This window comes from Notolepis coatsorum, assembly GCF_963971535.1.
Source record: "Notolepis coatsorum genome assembly, chromosome: 2".
NCBI classification, from domain to species: domain Eukaryota; kingdom Metazoa; phylum Chordata; class Actinopteri; order Aulopiformes; family Paralepididae; genus Notolepis; species Notolepis coatsorum.
This window is the reverse complement of record NC_140166.1, coordinates 187,041,033-187,062,952: the sequence shown is the minus strand read 5'-3', so window position 1 is coordinate 187,062,952 and position 21,920 is coordinate 187,041,033. Positions and strand designations below refer to the sequence as shown.

At 43.2% G+C, this 21,920-nt stretch overlaps 1 protein-coding gene across 1 annotated transcript in view; it reads left to right on the top strand.

Moving 5' to 3' along the window:
• The window catches only part of colgalt2b (collagen beta(1-O)galactosyltransferase 2b), a 104,057-nt gene extending 89,366 nt beyond the window's left edge, over nt 1-14,691 (top strand). The window contains exons 10-12 of the mRNA XM_084337997.1: nt 2,925-3,052; nt 3,428-3,634; nt 13,254-14,691. Coding sequence (XP_084194123.1) covers nt 2,925-3,052; nt 3,428-3,634; nt 13,254-13,527 — 609 coding nt within the window. The 3' untranslated portion in view covers nt 13,528-14,691. The remainder of the gene's footprint in view (nt 1-2,924; nt 3,053-3,427; nt 3,635-13,253) is intronic.
• The last annotated feature ends 7,229 nt before the right edge of the window (nt 14,692-21,920 follow it).

Here is a 21,920-nt window from a genome sequence, read left to right as displayed (position 1 = left end):
GTGCTTACGTGTGGAAGTAGGTCAAGTTCAAAGTCCACGTTGATGCATGAGGGCAGGTCTGAAACAAGGATTACTGCATTCTCGAGACAGCGCCACTATCAGGATCTGGCCGGTACTGCACTTTCCGAGTCCCAATAGGCATTTTCCAGCCAAAATACAGCTCTGTGACATTGAGTAGGATATTAAAATGGAATAAAAGCAAAAACGAGTTTAACACGTACGTATGTATACGTGGTTGGCCTCCAACGGTCGGATCCCAATAACGTATATATACGTGGTTGGCCACGAAACGGTTAAGCAGCCACTCATCTGGCTCTGCAAATAGATCTAGACGATATGCGTTCTATGCGTACGGCCTGGGCGGCCAGATTCTAACAGCAATATATAATCAGAATTTCAGAAGCAGAACGCACGCAATAAGTATAATAATAATAATAATAATAATAATAATTATTATTATTATTATTATTGAAAAGGTCTGGGTTTTTTAAGTCGTATTTGGGGGCAATTGACCAATGGTAGGCTTTTTCTCATCTAAGAGAAAAGCTAAAATAAGAAAACATTGCTGAATCCCAGGTAAGAACAAAATAAGAAAAAATGCTAGTTAAGAACAAAATAAGAGGAAATCTGTTCTTATATCGCTTTGAGAATGAGGCCCAGTGTGTATCTATGCATCCCTGCTGAGGTTACACAACCAAACCATTAACGTCTTCTGACACCGTGTGTTAAAAAATTTATTTTAAAAACACTTTATTACTGATGGGGTTATAACTCCTGGGCCCTATTCCCCGTACCTGGTTCAACTAAGTCAATCAAGAGTCCCATTATCCAGATTCAATTAACCCGATGTTTGAATCCGGGATTTTCCTGTTCCTCGAACGCTGATTCAGTCTCGTTCATTTGAACCAGACTTGAGACTCAGGATAATTGCGCGCGGCCGCTTCAGCTGAAAAGACAGCAGATGTCGATCGCAGAAATCCTGATTTTCTAACGGCATTGATTGATTGATTGATTTAAAACTTTATTAACAGATTGCAGAATGGGTACAATACAGTACGGCTCAATAGCCTCGCCAACAAGTTAAATGCATAATCTATAGGCTAATTTTAAGTCCCTCATTACCCCAATCAATCAGATTATATTTCTTTAAATGTGCCTGCTGGCAGTAGGTTTATGGATTGAATAATCAAATGAGATCTTGCTAGCGAAAATAATTAGTTCAACTATTTCAGAATCAGGATACGGCTCTCTTATCCATTTATGGATGTATGGTGGATGTTTTATTTGTCTGGCACCGTGCTCTGATGGTTTGTACTTATGCCTTTCACGCGGACGACCTGCGTTCGAATCCCCGTCTTTTCTAATTTATTTTCTTCTTTTTGCAATGTAAATACTTCAATTTGGTGCACTTTGAGAGCTATATAAAGAATGACATCCTCAATGCATGTAGATTTATAATATTTTAACTTAAAACTAGGCTACTTTTGCGTATATTCATTAATATTATATTCCAAAAAAGGTATATTGGAAACGCGGGGTCTCGAACTAGGGTCGTCCGCTTGACAGGAGTGAGCACTAGCCGTTGCACCACTGTGCCAGACGGGATATATCCATTGTGTATCCATCAATACAAGAGTCACGTGTTTCGAATATTTTTCTCTCAAGTTTTATCTCTTTATTCTCAAATGCATTAATGTGACGTCAACGGCTCATTCAATTGCTCAAATCCGTCAAACAGCGCATCTCATTCTCATCAGACATGTTAATCCCAGTTACAATATCACAATAACGTGTGAGTGATGATACAATTCAACAATCCTCAGATTCCTCGTAATTCATAATCCACAAAAAACACAATCCACGCATAGACACTTCAATTTTATGCTTGAATGAAACACAATCCGGGCGCTCCGTTAAGCAAATCTACAGCGGAGAATATATGAAACTAATCAGAGCCAAACGGCCGATAGGTTTCATTCATTAAAAATATCCCCGCGGGATTCACATTTGCAATGCGCCGTTATTAAAATAACCACATGCAGCGGGTATCGCGACTCCGAGCGCCGTATATGACGTGCATTATTTTATTTAGGACAAAGTAAATCTATAGGCTGAATATGATTTATTATCAGCATTTAGTTCTATTATTATACATTTCAAAAGCCCCCTCTAGGAAAACGAAGCACAAAAACATAATTCAGAATGGTATAATGGGATCTAGACTGTGAGAAATATTTCAGGAAGCGAGCTGGCATTTCTTTGCGAGGGCGTGGCTATGGTTCATCCAGCTAACTGAACTTAACCCTGCTCCGGACCAGGTTCAAACTTTCTGATCTGTTACCATGGTGATTTAGAAAATCCGACTTCGGGGAACAGAAAGGTCCGGCTTAAGTCAAGCTATGCTGGAAATTATCCGGCTAACTCAGTTAGCCAGGTACGGGGAACGGGGCCCTGTCTTGGGGCACTCGTTTTTGTTTATATTATATTATATAATACAGAATATTATTCTGACCATCTTGAGGCATGCGACTGTCCTAGAACAGAAATCCTGACTGAGTGGACACTAGTCAGGAGAAGGTTAGTTTAAGGGTTAAGGTTAAGGATATAATTAAGAGCTAGAATTTATGGTTTGGAATTTATAGCTAGGTTAAGGTTAGGTAAAGCGTTAAAGTTATAGGCATGTAATTATAAGGGTTTAAATCAGGGCGTGGTCTCAGGAGACAAGATCAATAAGTCAATAGAATGTCCTCTCAATTAACAACAGATGTTTGTGTGTGTGTGTGTACGTGTGTACTGTATGTACGTGTGTACGGTACGTGTGTGTGTGTGTGTGTGTGTGTGTGTGTGTGTGTGTGTGTGTGTGTGTGTGTGTGTGTGTGTGTGTGTGTGTGTGTGTGTGTGTGTGTGTACTTTCTGTTAACCAGGTGATAGAGCGCGGCCTTGAGAAGGTTCTGGTACTGGAGGATGACGTGAGGTTTGAACCCAGGTTTAAACGACGGCTACAGGCCATCATGGATGACATAGATAAAACCCAGCTGGACTGGGACCTCATGTAAGAGAACGCACACACACACACACACACACACACACACACACACACACACACACACACACACACACACACACACACACACACACACACACACACACACACACACACACACACACACACACACACACACACACACACACACACACACACACACACACACACACACACACACACAGCTAATGTATATCTCACAGCATTTCAAAGTGTCCTGAACAACCTTCATTCTGTATGCAGATAATGAAAGTCCTTTCTCACATTGAATAGTTTGTTTAGATGAGTGTGTTGTGTACTACACACATGATGTTGCACAAATGATTTGATGTTTCTCCTTGTCTCTGTCTGTCTGTTTGTCCCTGTTTGTCTCCCTTCCTCCAGCTATGTGGGTCGTAAGCGAATGCAGCTCCTCCAGCCGGAGACCTCGGTAGAAGGGGTGAACAACCTGGTGGAGGCAGACTATTCCTATTGGACGCTCGGCTATGCACTGTCACAGCAAGGAGCCAGGAAGCTATTGGCTGCTCAGCCATTAGCCAAGATGCTGCCTGTCGACGAGTTCCTTCCAGTCATGTTCAACAAACACCCCAAGTTAGTCACTACTTCCCTTCTTTACACCCCAAGTTAGTCACTCCTTCCCTTATTTACACCCCAAGTTAGTCACTACTTCCCTTATTTACACCCCAAGTTAGTCACTACTTCCCTCCTTTACACCCCAAGTTAGTCACTACTTCCCTTATTTACACCCCAAGTTAGTCACTACTTCCCTCCTTTACACCCCAAGTTAGTCACTACTTCCCTTCTTTACACCCCAAGTTAGTTACTACTTCCCTTATTTACACCCCAAGTTAGTCACTACTTCCCTCCTTTACACCCAAAGTTAGTCACTACTTCCCTCCTTTACACCCCAAGTTAGTCACTACTTCCCTTATTTACACCCCAAGTTAGTCACTACTTCCCTCCTTTACACCCCAAGTTAGTCACTACTTCCCTCCTTTACACCCCAAGTTAGTCACTACTTCCCTTCTTTACACCCCAAGTTAGTCACTACTTCCCTTATTTACACCCCAAGTTAGTCACTACTTCCCTCCTTTACACCCCAAGTTAGTCACTACTTCCCTTCTTTACACCCCAAGTTAGTCACTACTTCCCTCCTTTACACCCCAAGTTAGTCACTACTTCCCTTCTTTACACCCCAAGTTAGTCACTCCTTCCCACCTTTAGACCCCAAGTTACACAGTGGTAAAAGGACAGATGGATAAATAGAAATATCAGCACTAGACATAGACATTTGTAAATATATACTGCGATCATCCACATTTAGAATGCACAGGAAAATGCAGAGAAGACTAGGGGGCTGTAAGTCGGTTCAGAAATAGTGTCAAGTCAAGTCAAGAGTTTTATTTGTCACGGCATACAAGTATACAATGAAATGCGGGTGGTCTTGCCCGCAACGATGTGCAATACAGTGGTACAACATATAATAGAATCCAATAAAAACAACATTGTGCAATAACAGGTAACAGGTAACATGGTGTGACATCTCGGTATCTGTACATAGTTATTTACAGAGCATATAGGACATGCTAGGTAGCTTTGGTAGTGCAATACACTGTTACTGTTGCTATACTAATTTAAAGTGGCCTTTCCTTTTGGCAATAAGTGTGGGTGAGTGCGGCATGAGTGTGTGCCCGCTCATGTTAAAGTGTTAAAGTGGCTGCTAGTGCACAGCGTGCGTGTCGTGTGTGTGCTCATGTGTGCTTGTGTGTGGATAGTTCAGTGTTCTGTGGCACTCAATGTTCATTGTTCAAGGCTCTGATGGCCTGGGGGAAGAAGCTGAGCCTAAGCCTCTCTGTCCTAGTAGCTGGGGTTCGCAGGCGTCTGCCTGACCTCAGCAGCTGGAACAGGCTGTTATTGGGGTGGTGGGGGTCTTTCATTATTCTGCAGGCTCTGGATTTGCACCTCTTGTTGTATAGAACCTGCAGGGGAGGTAGTGCAATACCCGTGGTACGCTCGGCTGAGCGCACCACTCTCTGTAGGGCCTTCTTGTCCTGTGCCGTGCTGTTTCCATACCAGGCAGTGATGTTTCCGGTCAAGATGCTCTCTACAGCTCCTGAGTAGAAGGACTGGAGTATCTCTCTCTCTCTCTCTCTCTCTCTCTCTCTCTCTCTCTCTCTCTCTCTCTCTCTCTCTCTCTCTCTCTCTCTCTCTCTCTCTCTCTCTCTCTCTCTCTCTCTCTCTACTGTCTCCAGTATAAACCCCCAATCCTATTCACCCCCTCCTTCATAATCTCCTTCCTTCTCTCCCCTCGTCCCTTATTCTCTCCTGTCCTCCCTCCATCTCTTTCTTTTTATTGTGTCTGTGTGTGTGTGTTTCTCTCTCTTTCTGACTCCATCCCCCTCTCCTGTGCTCCCTCACACACAGGGCACGGATTGTTCTCTGGGTTCAATGAGTACAATGCCTGCCTTTTCTGTCCACTTCCTTTGTGGGGACTCTCTCTCTCTCTCTCTCTCTCTCTCTCTCTCTCTCTCTCTCTCTCTCTCTCTCTCTCTCTCTCTCTCTCTCTCTCTCTCTCTCTCTCTCTCTCTCTCCCCCTCTCTCTCCCCCTCCATCCCCCTCTCCCTTCATCTCTATCCATCCCTCTCTCTCCATCTCTCTCTCTTTCTCCACCTCTCTCCACCTCCCTCGTCTTCTTTTTAATTATATGTACATCCCTTTTTTTTTTTTTTTTACACCTTCTACTCCTTTGCTCCCATACTTTCCTCCTCCTTTCTGCTCTCTCCCCTCTCTCTCCAAATCCCTGCTTGCTTTCTCTCACCCTCACTCCCTCACTCTTTCTCTCCCCTTCTTTCTATCTACCTTTCTCCCCTTATTATCCTCTCTCTCTCTCTCTCTCTCTCTCTCTCTCTCTCTCTCTCTCCATCCGTCTCTCTCATCCCTCTCTTTACATTCCTCTCTCCATCTCTTTCTCTCTCCATCCCTCTCTCTATCCCTCTCTCTCCATCCCCCTCTCTCTTCCTCTCTCTCCATCCCTCTCTTTCTCCATCTCTCTTCATCTCCCTCCTCTTCTTTTTAATTATATGTACATCCTTTTTTCCACCTTCTACTCCTTTGCTCCCATACTTCCCTCTCTCTCTCTCCACATCCCTGCTTGCTTTCTCTCACCCTCACTCCCTCACTCTTTCTCTCCCCTTCTTTCTATCTACCTTTCTCCCCTTATTATCCTCTCTCTCACGCTCTCTCTCTCTCTGTGTGTGTGTGTGTCTCACTAAATGTCTCCCCCACTTCCTCTTTCCTTCTCCCTCATCTCTTCCCCCTCTTAGTCTCCATCGTTCTCTCTTTCTATACATCTACACTCTCCCTCTCTTCTTCGCTCTCCCTCTTTTTCTATAGCTCTTCTCCCTCCCTCTCTTTCTCTCTCTCTTTTCACCCCCCCCCCCCCTCTCTCTCAGAGGAATGTGGGCCTGCATGGCTCTTCCTGCTGCTAGTGAGCGACACAAGATTCCCATTGATAGAGAGTGGAGTTGGGGGTGGGGAGGGATGGACTGGGGCAGACTGAGCGTGTGTGTGTGTGTGTGTGTGTGTGTGTGTGTGTGTGTGTGTGTGTGTGTGTGTGTGTGTGTGCGTGCGTGCATGCGTGCATACACAGAGTGTGTGTGCGTGTTACTATATAAATACATGTGAATGTGTGTGTAGTGTGTATAGATTACTATGTAAATACACCACCGTCTGTGTGTATGTGTGCGCGTGCATGCATGTGTGTGTGTTCATGAGTGTATATGTACGGGATATGGAAAGAGAGCAAGAGAAATGTGCGATATGGGTTATGTATTACATAAGTCCACAGCAAGAGTCAGCAAGGAGTGTGTGCTGCGTTTCATGTAGTTAGTTATGTCAGAGTGATGTTTGGTGTCCGGGTGGGGGTGGGGGGGTTCTGTACAGGAAGTGGTGGGGATGCCCTGCGTTACCTTTCCTCTGCTCCCTGTAAACTCTCTCACCGTCTGAAGCTCTTTCCTCCAACCATTATTTTCTCCAAATCCTCCACCTCCTCCGCCTTTCTCCACACACACAAAATAAATAACACACAGGCACACACAAACAAACACATACACACAAGCATGTTTTTTGGGGGGCATTTCAGTTTTGCATTACTCAATAAACATTAAGGGAATATTCAGGACACAATACCAATGACTTACCCTGTCACCTTCCTCACTGACACTACCCCACTTCCATGGAGGTGTGTGTGAGTGTGTGTGTGTGTGTGTGTGTGTGTGTGTGTGTGTGTGTGTGTGTGTGTGTGTGTGTGTGTGTGTGTGTGTGTGTGTGTGTGTGTGTGTGTGTGTGTGTGTGTGTGTGTGTGTGTGTGTGTGTGTGTGTGTGTGTGTGTGTGGTGTGTGTGGGTGTGTGTGTGTGTGTGTTCCCTGAAGCTACTAATAAAGGTGTAGTGTTTCAATGGAGTGCTGACAGGGTATTGAGCAGGCGGCGTAGCGGCAGGGTGCTGACCTCTACCCTGACCTCTGTCTAGAGGAGTGGGATCCCCCCCGGCTGAGTTGTCACGTCCAAATACCCCACATTCTCCTTCCGCTTTCTGGGGCTGTGGTGGCGCACACTGATGAGGTGTCACATCCAAATACCCCACCTTCTCCTTCCGCTTTCTGGGGCTGTGGTGGCGCACACTGATGAGGTGTCACATCCAAATACCCCACCTTCTCCTTCCACTTTCTGGGGCTGTGGTGGCGCACACTGATGAGGTGTCGCTTTTGCAGCACGATTTTGCCTCAAGTTGATGGCTCTGTTGTGGTTCATTCATATAATATAAGTGTGCCATTAACTGTGATGTAATTCATTCACTATGGTCTGGCTAACTTCATTTGAATGTATGCAGATGATGTTATTTTATTTGTTTATTTTTCCAAATTCAACAAGAGGGATCCTAGGCCAAATAGTGGGATATATTCCCTGAGTATAAACACATAACCAGTCCAAAAGAGTATAAACACATAACCAGTCCAAAAGAGTATAAACACATAACCAGTCCAAAAGAGTATAAACACATAACCAGTCCAAAAGAGTATAAACACATAACCAGTCCAAAAGAGTATAAACACATAACCAGCCCAAAAGAGTATAAACACATAACCAGTCCAAAAGAGTATAAACACATAACCAGTCCAAACAAGTATAAACACATAACCAGTCCAAAAGAGTATAAACACATAACCAGTCCAAAGGCACAATAGTTTTTTGATGGCCCGTACGACACAGTGCATTGCCGTTCTAGAACAATGGGTCTCATTCCCGAAAAAATTTGCTCTCAGGCAAATGTCTGCCCATTTAAGACATATTAGGGCTAGTAGCGCGATTCCCCAAATTTTCCTGAGATCGGATTTGCCCGTGGCTGAGAGCAGAATTTAAGAGTGCTGAGGAGCACACTTATGATTGATTGACTGATTGAAAATTGTATTAACTTGACAGACTGTGTTCTCCATGTTCTTAATGGCTTTATTTGGGAGGAATCATAGTGATTCCTTCATGTCAACGCTACAGGCCTCATTGGAATTAATTACTTAATCATAATTAAAATAAATATGACAATATTTGTACGATAAGAAATTATGCATTTGATGTCGGAAAAATAAATAATATGGATTCATCTGATCACAGGGCAGCTGGATTAACCATATCTGAACCAGCCATCAACGCTGTAGAGACGCTGGGTTCGAATCCAGCTCTCGGCGTTGCTATCAGCTTGGCTGGTCGTACATACTAACACAATTGGCAGTGTTAGGGGTGGGAAAGCTGATGGGTGGGTCCTGGGCGTTGTGGACAGCGACCCCTACAGTTCGGTCGGGGCGCCTGCACAGCGAGGGTAGGATCTGGAGGGAGGTAGTGTGACCTTCCACACGTTACACTCTCCCGGTGAGAATCTGCGCTGCCAGGCTGGCTGCCGGCTGGCTGCACATGCGTCGGAGGAAAGCATGTGACAGTCTCCGGCCTCCCGGACCAACAGTAGGGGGGAGTGCGCAACAACCAAGAAGGGGGTTGGGAATTGGCATAACGACTAACAGTGGGATGTGAGAAAAATCAGAAAAAAGGAGGGGGGAAAAAGATAATAATAAAAAAATAAAAACCATATCTGAACCAGCTATTTTGGACAAATGTATAATTACTTTAAATACTCAGATATTCAAACACAATTATGCAATTATTGTGAAAGGATTGAAAATAATAATTATTTAATGCCTTCTGTGGAATTCGTATTTCTTATTTGTTACATATCTGTTTTAATGATTAATTATACATTTGAAATAATGCAGGTCAACATGCAATATATCCCATTGATTGGTATACAATGGGACATACCTTTGTTTGATATAGCTATAAACCTGCATTCCTTCGAATATATCATTAATCAATTAAACTGATATTGAAATACACTATGTAGCCTACTATACACCAACACTGAAATGACAGTGGATAAATAAATGAATAAGAACTAAAGCTAATCGCGTGGAAATAGACTGCTATTCCTAAGTCTTGTTGTGTGCGCCAGTATAGCCTACGTGTCTAATGAATGAACAGTAGGCTTATATTATTCTAATTACTTGTTTCATTAGGATTTAGTAGATATATATGCTCTGGCGTATATGAGCGGACTGCATGGTGGACTGTACGGTCTACGGTGCGGGCAGCGCATGTATCTTTGCTGCTCTCCTAATAAAACAAGTCATTCATTACGCGCGTAGGCTATACAGTACTGCACGTGCGTGTGTGTGCACGCGCGCGCTGCAGCAGGTGCACCACGAGCTGTACTATATATGATGACAATACATTAATCTAATCTCATCTTGATCGGTCGCAAAGCGCTTCCGCCTATTTTCACACGGCTGCATCATTAGTTGCCTTATAAGGAGCTCTGGAGGCGTTGTTTTGTATGCAAATGACCTGAACGGGGATGCGCGTTCATGTTTCAGAATGCATCTCAGCTGTGATAGTTTGAGCCACTTAAGACATCTTCCCCACGCGTTGGGGACTCAGAGTGAACTTGTCGTCGATTCTGTCTCAGTCGGTTCCAAGATAAGTCTTCCAAGAGAACTCTTTGAAAAATATTCGGGAATGAGACCCAATGTATTTCAATATTCAATAGCCTTAGATAGGGGTGTAACGGTACACAGAAGCCACGGTTCGGTACGTACCTCGGTATTGGGGTCACGGTTCGGTACGAGTTCGGTACAACAGAAAAAAATTATTTATAATAATTATTATTAATATAATTTCTTTTTATTTTTTATAAAAAAAAATGTATTGTATATATTATATTTATGATAATTATTATAATTATTATTATTAAATAGAATAACTTTCTATAGGTTTGCCGTGGTAGTCAGTGATACTGGTGCCATTCTGTGTTCAGGCATCCACTTGCCTACTGCCCCTTTAAACTTATCCTTGATAAGTTTCAGTTTCACTTCCAGAGAGAATTTTACTTCACGACCAGACTGAATACTAGAGAACAGATGACATATTACAACAATGGCAGAGGATTATTTGGATTTAAACACAGTGGAGCTCAGATGATCTGTCCGGAAAAGTATGTTTCTTCTTTTTATTTGATTGTTCCTGTGAGTCCGGCGAGGGAGAATGTTGATGTGTTTGTTGGCGCGCGCGTGTGTGTGTGTGTGTCGGCGACACGTGTGTGTTTCTTTCCATTGGTTTCATTTGGTTAACGTTATTGGGCGAACAAGAAAACGAAAGAAAACCCTGCAGCTGTTCCAATGTAAATGTGCCTTTCTCCTCCGTGCACTTTCACCGCTCTGAAGTCTGAACTCGGTGTGCCCGGCCACGCGCGCTGTTCTCGCACGGACCTCGTGAGTGCCTGCATGTGGGTGTGTTTGCGCTGTGGGGCGTATTCGTCGCATGGGTGAGCGTACCGCACCGTGACGGCCGTACCGTAAATTTGCGGGACGAATACACGTACCTTTACACCCCTAGCCTTAGACCATTCTTCACTTTTTGTTGAACTGGTTATGTGTTAAAAAAATATCTGTTTGTTTGTTTGTTTGTTTGTTTGTTTGTTTGTTTGCAACCAAAGAGCTCAGCACTCCTTTCTTGCTGTGTTTTAATTAAACAGCTTGGATGTTGAGAATACACAATGTTGTCCCTCAGTTTTACTAATATTTCAATGAATATTATGTGCAGTGGCGTCGCGTGGGTAAAATAACAGGGGATGCCAAAAAAAAGTATTAAAAAAAAAAGTATTAAATATTCTTATTAATATATATATATATTTTTTTTATATTTAAGTCAAGCAGTCACCATGTACACTACAGTATGGCTCGGCGGCCAGTCAAACTTTATTTTTATTTATTTAACAGATTGCAGAATGGGTACAATACAGTACGGCTCAATACACACAATTTTATAAGGGGATGCAGACCAGAGAAAGACGTTAGTCTTGTTTACATCAGGGTCCCCCATTTTCAATTCATAGTGACATTTATGACATACAAGACATCATGACATTTATGGCATAGGGACATACATGACATACAGGGGGGACCCTGATGGGGGACCCTGATGTAAACAAGACGAAAGTCTTTCTCTGGTCTGCATCCCCTTAACAATTGTATGTATTGAGCTGTACTGTACTGTACCCATTCTGCAATCTGTTAATAACATTTTCAATCAATCAATCAATCAGGTATTTAGTACTGTTACATTTGTGACATATACGATATTCAAATATACAGTACTGTTACCCATAGATCCTGACAGAGTATATACATATGATGGGGAGGGGAGGGACTGTAGAATCTTTTTCATATTTAAGCCAAATAATATATATAATATATTTCTCCCTCCCTCGCTCTCTCTCTCTCTCTCCCTCTCTTTCTGAATATTACACACACACAACACAAATATATATACATACACACAGTGGTTGCCTGCAGGAGGTCTGGTTTGATTATGAATCAGAGAGAGAGATAGCCCCTTTGAATGTTATGAATTGAAAATGGGGGACCCTGATGTAAACAAGACGAAAGTCTTTCTCTGGTCTGCATCCCCTTAACAATTGTGTGTATTGAGCTGTACTGTATTGTACCCATTCTGCAATCTGTTAATAAAGTTTTCAATCAATCAATCAATCAATCACGTTAGTTAGCATCCAAGCTAGCCATAATGTTAGTAATTTAGCATCCAAGCTTCTTACCTGGCCAATAATCCTCCTTGCTCCTTCTGGACAGATAGATTTGTTAAATCATTATATCCACAGTGTGCTGGTCCTCAGTAAATGTCCCGCCGGCGAAAAATAAGTGGCTAATAAAGTGCTAAATGTTTGATAATAGAATAGAGGCTTCTAATGTGCTGCTCTGTTAATAAAATGTTCAATCAATCAATCAATCAATTCCGCGAGGGGATGACGTTCAGACCTATGGTTGGTTCAGACGTTGTCACGTGACTCACGTTAGCAGAATGTGCAGAGGGGAGGCCAGACTACTTAGTCTGCCGACAGCCCCGTTTTAGGGTGTGGGCAGGGCTTTAGTCAGCTCGAATCTGATTGGCTAGTATTGGTTTTGGACTCCACATACACATGCTGGAAGCTGGAGAAAGACACCCCTCCCCTCTGCCTCTGCCTCCTCTCTCAGTCCTCTGCTGCAGTGAGCACAGTGAGTCTGACAGTGTGTTAGAGAGAGCAAGAAGGAGAAGAGGGAGACATTTAAAAAAAAAAACAAATAAAAAATTATAACACAGATGAAAAATAATGATTTTTTTTATTATTATTGTAAACTATATATATAAAAACAATAAATTTTTTTTCTTTTCATATTATATATATATAATATTTCATATTAATTCATATTTTCATGGGGAGGACTGGCTTCCGTTGGCTTCCATGAGGATTCGCCACTGATTATGTGCATCTTTCTCTCACACACACAGATGTGAGGTAGAGAGATGTGGACAGGACTAAGGAAGAGAGAAGTAGAATAATCTGTAAAAATACAATGTAGACTTACTGCCTCTCTCTCTCTCTCTCTCTCTCTCTGTCTCTCTGTCTCTCTGTCTCTCTCTCTCTCTCTCTCTGTCCCTGTCTCCCTGTCTCTCTGTCTCTGTCTCTCTCTCTCTCTCTCTCTCTCTCTCTCTCTCTCTCTCTCTCTCTCTCTCTCTCTCTCTCTCTCTCTCTCTCTCTCTCTCTCTCTCTCAGTAAGGACTTCCTGACTCACTACGAGCCCCGGGACCTGAAGGCCTTCTCCACGGAGCCCTTGCTCATCTATCCCACGCACTACACGGGGGAGCCGGGCTACATCAGCGACACCGAGACCTCCACTATCTGGGACGACGAGGCGGTGGACACGGACTGGGACCGGCAGCACGTCCGCAAGACCGCCCAGCAGGACCACATCCAGCCGGTGGCACAAAACAGTGTCAGCGGGGACTCACCTCCGCCGGCAGCACGCGCCTCGCGGGACGAACTCTGAGACAGAGAGAGAGAGACTCATGTTAATAATATGGACATACTGTGTGGGAACAAGAGGACACCATGCGAACACAGGAAAACTTGAAATACTCACACTCACACACACACACACATACAGTCACACACACGCACGCACACACACACACACACACACATACAGTCACACACACACACGCACACACACACACACACACACACATACAGTCACACACACACGCACACACACACACACACACATACATAGAGCTGCCGCGATTACCGCATTACCGCGGTATCGCTGTTACATCACGGCCACCGCAGAGTAGGCTGAATACCGCGTCACCGCTGTTTTTTATAATAATAATAATAAATTACCCTCCTCTCGTTGGGCTTGCGCTCTGCAGATATACCCTACTCGTCTATCGAGGTTCCAAGCGACCCTATTGGGTACCAGAAAAGTCACGTGAAACATTGCAGACCACTGATTGGTCAGAAGAGAGACGCGTCACACGCTTTTACGTCCTGAATGTCAGCTCATCACAACACTGCTAATAACGTTAGCTTTAACTCTCCGCCGGAGTGGACTAACATCGCGCCTCAGGAGTACTAAACGAGACATAATGATTTTACTGTCTGCAACGAATGTTATAATAAAAGCCCTTCGTTCTATACACTTGTCTGATTGAAAACTTTATTAACAGACCGCAGAATGGGACAACTCGGCACGCTCTGAGCAAAGAAAGGAACTGAGATATGAATTGCTTGCTATGGTCCGGTAAATACGCTGTTATTGAACGTATAACTATATAATGTCAATGCCACAAAACGAATGCCTTTATTATAAAGTAGTAACTTTATAGTAATAATAATAAGAAAGGGTCAGGGGGGTTAGGGGTAATCACCCCTGCCCGCGACACCGAGTGAACTGCGCATCCGTGTTTCACTTTCAATAACTAATGCGTGCTTGCCGAATCCCAAACAATATTCATGCTGCAAAGTCATCCTCTAAAGATAGACATTTAGACTAGAGGCAGGCTATATGCTATAAAGAGTAGACTACTACTACTAAAAAAAAAAATGCATTCAAACTTTTTTTTTTTTTTTTTTTTGTGCGTGCGGTAAAAACCGCGGCGGTAGGAAATATTTTGCAAATTTGTGCGGTAAGGAAATAATCAATACCGCGGCAGCTCTACACATACATACAGTCAGTCACACACATGCACGCACACACACACACACACACACACACACACACACACACACACACACACACGCACACACACACACACACATACTCACACACTCACACACTCACACACCCAGCCATTCCACCCAAGCCATCACATCTCTCGTTGGCTGTCTGGTGGCCAATTGGCTAGCAGCAGCACTGAGACGCCTTTCCTATTGGCTGGCTGGTGAACGGGAGGGGACAAAAGAGGAAGAAGAGGAAGGACAATTGAAGACGAAGGCCAGCATGCCCTGAACCACAGCTTTATTTATTCCCTATGTGCTCAATAGAAAGACAAACATGCGCATGTGCGCACACACGCACACACACACTCACACACAAGCATACACACATACACGCACACACACTAGCATACACACACGCGCACACACACATAGAGAACAAGAGACTGTTACAGCAGACAACAAAAGCAACATGTGCGAGACAGATATTGCCATTAGCAGTATGGAGAACTCACAGATCAATGTGTTTCTATTGTTTCTATTGTCATAAAACAATGATTATGGTAATTTAAAAAGAACACTGGACAGCCCAGGGAATAAAATAACCGTACAGCTGTCGGAAAACAACTGTGTGTGTGTGTGTGTGTGTGTGTGTGTGTGTGTGTGTGTGTGTGTGTGTGTGTGTGTGTGTGTGTGTGTGTGTGTGTGTGTGTGTGTGTGTGTGTGTGTGTGTGTGTGTGTGTGTGTGTGTGTGTGTGTGTGTGTGTGTGTGTGTGTGTGTGTGTGTGTGTGTGTGTGTGTGTGTGTGTGTGTGTGTGTGTGTGTGTGTGTGTGTGTGTGTGTGTGTGTGTGTGTGTGTGTGTGTGTGTGTGTGTGTGTGTGTGTGTGTGTGTGTGTGTGTGTGTGTGTGTGTGTGTGTGTGTGTGTGTGTGTGTGTGTGTGTGTGTGTGTGTGTGTGTGTGTGTGTGTGTGTGTGTGTGTGTGTGTGTGTGTGTGTGTGTGTGTGTGTGTGTGTGTGTGTGTGTGTGTGTGTGTGTGTGTGTGTGTGTGTGTGTGTGTGTGTGTGTGTGTGTGTGTGTGTGTGTGTGTGTGTGTGTGTGTGTGTGTGTGTGTGTGTGTGTGTGTGTGTGTGTGTGTGTGTGTGTGTGTGTGTGTGTGTGTGTGTGTGTGTGTGTGTGTGTGTGTGTGTGTGTGTGTGTGTGTGTGTGTGTGTGTGTGTGTGTGTGTGTGTGTGTGTGTGTGTGTGTGTGTGTGTGTGTGTGTGTGTGTGTGTGTGTGTGTGTGTGTGTGTGTGTGTGTGTGTGTGTGTGTGTGTGTGTGTGTGTGTGTGTGTGTGTGTGTGTGTGTGTGTGTGTGTGTGTGTGTGTGTGTGTGTGTGTGTGTGTGTGTGTGTGTGTGTGTGTGTGTGTGTGTGTGTGTGTGTGTGTGTGTGTGTGTGTGTGTGTGTGTGTGTGTGTGTGTGTGTGTGCATGCTTCTCATGTGAGTGAACATGTGCAGATTTTTCCAAAGTGGAGGCCCAAGAGTATTGCCACTGATGATGTCACCGTGAGAGAATGACAAACACACAAATATGCACACACACAGGCCAGGATTCATCTAAGTTGCTGTAGACAGTATAGTCGATATCTCTGCTTCACTGCACGCTGTGTTAGGGCAGCAGTGGCGGGAGCAGAACACAGGAGAAGAGAGAATGGAGCGTTTTAGGTTGGTTTTTATTGTAGGCACCAAGCAGACAGGTATGACAACAGGAATGTGCAAATAGATGTGAGCAGGTGCATTCCTTGTGCAGCACAGGAGCGTCCAGGTGGGTGGTGTCTCGGGAGCGGTGGTCCTGGGCACAGAGAGAACAAGATTAGGACAAGGTATTCAACAAGGACAGAGTAGCAAGGCTAGGGTTCGTCATCGTACCTAGGTAGTTAGGTTAACACTGCGACGAGGGAGAGCAGGATCCGTGCGCTGAAGTAGGGGTCGGATGATGAGGGAATCCCTCACAGCCGTGTTGATTGATCTCCCTCCGACAGCGTGGGAACGCAGGGGCCGGATGCTGCCCATATAAGGGTACGGAAGGACGAGGGGTGAGGAAGGCTCTCGCCGTGATGGTGTGGAAGGAGGAGGGGTGAAGAAGGCTCTCGCCGTGATTATGACACGCTGGACCTGTTGATTATAATTGAATGCATTATTAATACATAGAAATAGGACACCATTTCAAATCCATTCAAAATCCTTATTTCAAACTTGCATGCGTGTTAAAAGGTTAACACAATTCCTTTAGTTATAGTTCTTCACATGTGCAACACATTGTTCCAAAATAAAAGAGCGACGTCTATAGCAGCGGAAATATGTTTATTTTGTACATTATCTAATGTTAACACGAACCTAAACTAACGTTACAACTAACCTAAAGTTAGTTTAGGTTCGTGTTAACGTTAGATAATGTACAAAATAAACGTATTTCTGCTGCTATAGACGTCGCTCTTTTATTTTGGAACCCCCCGACCGGAAGTTATTACCCTCGTTATCTGCTTGAGTGTCCGGTTGTTGGTTAGCTCCGTTAGCGTGCAGCATATCAACACCAGCCATGGGAATACTGTTTTCTAAATTGGGGAGGCTTTTAATCGTCAAGGTAAGAGGATTTTAAGTCATGGTATCCATAAACTTCAATCGGTTCGGATCCTTTGAATAAAATGAGAATGTAAACAAACACGGCGTAACGTTAGTAAGTATCACTGCGTTGCGTGAAATCACTGACTGCGCCCCGAGAGGAGTGGTTTGGCAAAAAAAAAATCCGAGTATATTTGCTTAGAAAACGTAATTGTCTAATTCAATTATTTTTTATTTCTCCACGTGGTAAATACACAGGTCACAACATGTTTACAGGAACGTTTTGGAGTTGTATTTGGAGTGTATTTCGTGACTGTAGGGCACTGTAGGGAACGTCAGGGTACAAGTCTGACCTACTTCCAGTGATGAAGCTAAGCTACGCTAACGGAGCGGCTGTTCCCTAAGCCTAATGCATGCACAGAGAAGAAAAGGATATGTATCTTCTTGTCTAGCTCCAGGGTAGATGGCAAATAAGCTAATTTCCCAAAATGTTGGAGTTTTCCTTTAAGTATAATTTGTGGGTACTTTTTACACCCCTGCTGTGTTTTCACTCACCCTGCTGCTTGTCTCAGGCCCAGCTGAACATCAGTAGACAGTACAATAACTGGTATAGCGCTAAAATACATGTGTCCAATGCTGTCATTAATAATACAAAGCATTAATAACATAATCATGTAATACTGTTAACAGAATTCGGCTATAGGGCGACAATAATGTGGTCAAGATGCATGGTTTCTATCTTGAGCCCAAACTGGCGTGGTTTATTTATTCACATGTTCAGCAGCAGTTACTATAGGTCCTCTCTTACTGAGAGACATGGGGGAGAGAAGGAAGTGGGAGGATACATTCACTTTTATACTTGCCCCAAGGTGGTGTACCTGGGTGGTTCCGCCTAGAGCGCCCTCTAGTGGGAACAGATATATATGCAACTAGACAGTCACTGGTGGAGACAGTTATATATGCAGGTAAACAGTTACGTGTAAACAGCCATATGTACAGTTAGACAGTTACTAACAATTCTACACAGAACCTCTGATCTCAACAAATACCATTAATCACACCAGTCTTGACCTTTTCAAGTATTGAATCATCTCTTGTTTATACAGCACATTTCACGAGGGGGAAATTGCAATTCACATTGTGCATCTCCATGACAAGAGCACAAAGCCTTGATTGTACCGTAGGTTGTGTATTATTGTTTAATCATTTGATTAGCAAACATAAACCTCTGCCCCGGCCATTCCCATGACCTTCTGACAGCAATGCTGCTCTCTGTGACAAACACAATCACAACTCAGAACAACTTCTCAAATCAAATCTATCGTCCTGCCAGTGTGAAATGATTTGTGTGAAATGACCTGAAACCTCCGACACAATGGAATCAGTGTTGCGAGATGATTGTGGAACATACAGACTGTGTTTGTTCACTTTGTGTGTGTGAGAGAAGAGAGAGAGAGTGCGTGTGTGTTTTGTCTGTGTCTGTATGCGTGTGTGTATGTGTTTATGTGTGGGTGTGTGTGTGTATGTGTTCATGTGTGTGTATCTGTGTGCATGTGAGTGTGTGTATGTGTCTGTGTGTGTGTATTTAAACTGCTGTGTGGAATTCTACTCAAAAACTTTATGGTTCCTGTCTGCACAGGGATCTGTTAGAGACATGTACCATACAGCGACAGAGAGAAAGAGAGATGGAGGGAGAAAAAGAGAGAGAGAGAGAGGCTGAAGGTTAGTGCGAAAAGAACAAGCAGAGGGAAATTGAGGGGAAAGAGTTTGAGAAACGACAAAGGATCCATAACAGGATTATATGAGAATGAGACACCTGAGTCTTATCAAAATACAGGCCCTCATTCATCAATGTGTGCGTAGAACATGACCTATTTCCACACGTAAGCACGGAATGTAGAACTAGTGTACGCACAGGGAAGTCGGGATTCATCACACGGTGCGTACGCAGGCTCTATGCTCCTCCGTGTTGATGAATACCACTTTGTTCTACCGTCAATGCTCGTGCATGATTATCCATATATGGTCATGAAAATGAGGAAACACCCCCCATGGGATGTGAAATAATGGACGGACCCGAGCGGAACTCTGAGAAACTCCACGTAGATTGTTCACTGCTGTCGAACCAAGAAGACACTATCGCGTATTATGGGATAAATAAAAGGCGGACTTGTAAACGGTGATGTCAGATATCAACGGCTCCCTAAGACCATTTCTGCAATTCTGCCTGGACAGCTCAAAATACTAATAAAGACCGTTCGTTGACCACTGTTTGGCGTTGGTTGTGTGTCATTATAACCGTGCTGTAATATGAATGCCTTTATTAGTTGTGTTCGATTGGCTATATGATTTTTAGAGGCATCTATTTTGTTGTCGGCTAATAAAGACCGCGCTGGAATATGACTGCCTTTTCCCGTGTTGTTTGATTAATACCCAGGGATTAAAGTTCTCCTCAATTTTATTCCAAATCGCGATTGATCTCCCGTAAATTTTCTACCTGCTGCATATGATTTCTAGAGGCATACTACAATCTATTTTGATGTCAGTATTGGGTAGCCTATATAAACAATAATAGAGAGCATATACAAGAACAATGAATCTCACTGCATGTATGATGTAGCCTGCCTTTCAATACATGAACTTGAATTCCATCATGTTTGTGTGCGGGACTCACAAGGCTGTTGTCACAATGGGTGGTACCGGTACAGTAATAATTACAGTCCACACAATATCACGATCCATGCCATAGCCTATGTTCTATTAGGACATGATCTGTGACGACAAATGTTCTAGAATGTTTGAAGATATCATACTCTGACAGCATGCCTATGATCAACAAAAACGCGAACTTGAATCCCATCATATACATAGTCTGTCCACTATCTGGTGTCATTGCAATGCGTTTTCTATTCTTTCTTATACAGTAAAAAGGGGGAAGAACACTATATTCATATGACTTGTATTCTGCTTACAGCTTCGAAATTCCACTTGTTTCGTTTAACGTAAAGCCTTTTAAATATAATCAAAACGTTCCCGTGTTTCTGCGGTCTGCGCAAAATAATAACGAGTTGAGCTTTATGATTTATGATGAATTGAAAATGGGGGACCCTGATGTAAACAAGACGAAAGTTGGTCTGCATCCCCAATTAACAATTGTATGTACTGAGCTGTACTGTACTGTACCCATTCTGCAATCTGTTAATAAACTTTTCAATCAATCAATCAATCAAGCTACGCGGAGCGCAGTCAGTCAGTAGCCTACACCCCGTATATTCCGATAACGCTATATAAACCATGCTGCATTCATTCTGAGAGAAAGATCTATTATTCCAAATGCTATTTATAGGGTTTTGACCATAATTACACTACTGTTGCTATTTTACAATGAACTATAATGAACTACGGTTCGTACAGAACATGCCAGTGTTATTATGCACAGAAGCTCATTTCCTTGTTGTAATAATATATTCTACCACTGGGCGCCAGGTACGCCTGGTCTGACCTGTGCGTAGATGTAAGCACGGAGTCAAGTTCAAATCGAAATTGATGAATCCCACTCTTTGCTTAGAAATGATCGTACGCACAGGGTAAGCACAGATCTGTGCGTAGAACACGTTGATGAATGAGGGCCCTGGAGAGAAGATGGGGGGAAGAGGCCTGCTTGTTTTTCCTCTCTTCTTAACAGATCCTCTTCCTGGGCCAGACAACAGCATGGAATACTGTCATCTACAGCAATCTACAGCTTCCCAAACGTTCCCATGTCAACGACCCCTGAATAGATCCATGTTTAACCACAGTCCTACATTTGTTAAAATGTTGTCCCAGGGATCCCTATCTGAGACAATTGTGGTTAGATATAATATGTCTGTACTGTAGTTCTGATGGTAACAGTTTAGTTTAATTTTATTAGGATCTCTTTTAGCCCAGCTGGGCTATTCTTTCAAGAGTCCTCAACATAAAAACATCACTTTAATAAATACAAACCGAAACAACCAACATTTGTAAACAAAGTAAACAATTACAACCCACAATAATCATCATACATCGTACACCACACAATTATCTTCATACATCTTACAACACAATTATCCCAATACATCGTACACCACACAATTATCTTCATACATCTTACACCACACAATTATCCCCATACATCTTACAACACAATTACCCCCATACATCTTACACCACAATTACCCCATACATCTTACAACACAATTACCCCCATACATCTTACAACACAATTATCTCCATACATCTTACACCACAATTACCCCATACATCTTACAACACAATTATCCCCATACATCTTACACCACAATTACCCCATACATCTTACACCACAATTACCCCATACATCTTACAACACAATTATCCCCATACATCTTACACCACAATTACCCCATACATCTTACACCACAATTATCCTCATACATCTTACAACACACAATTACCCCCATACATCTTACACCACAATTACCCCATGCATCTTACAACACAATTATCCCCATACATCTTACACCACAATTACCCCATACATCTTACACCACAATTATCCTCATACATCTTACAACACACAATTACCCCCATACATCTTACACCACAATTATCCTCATACATCT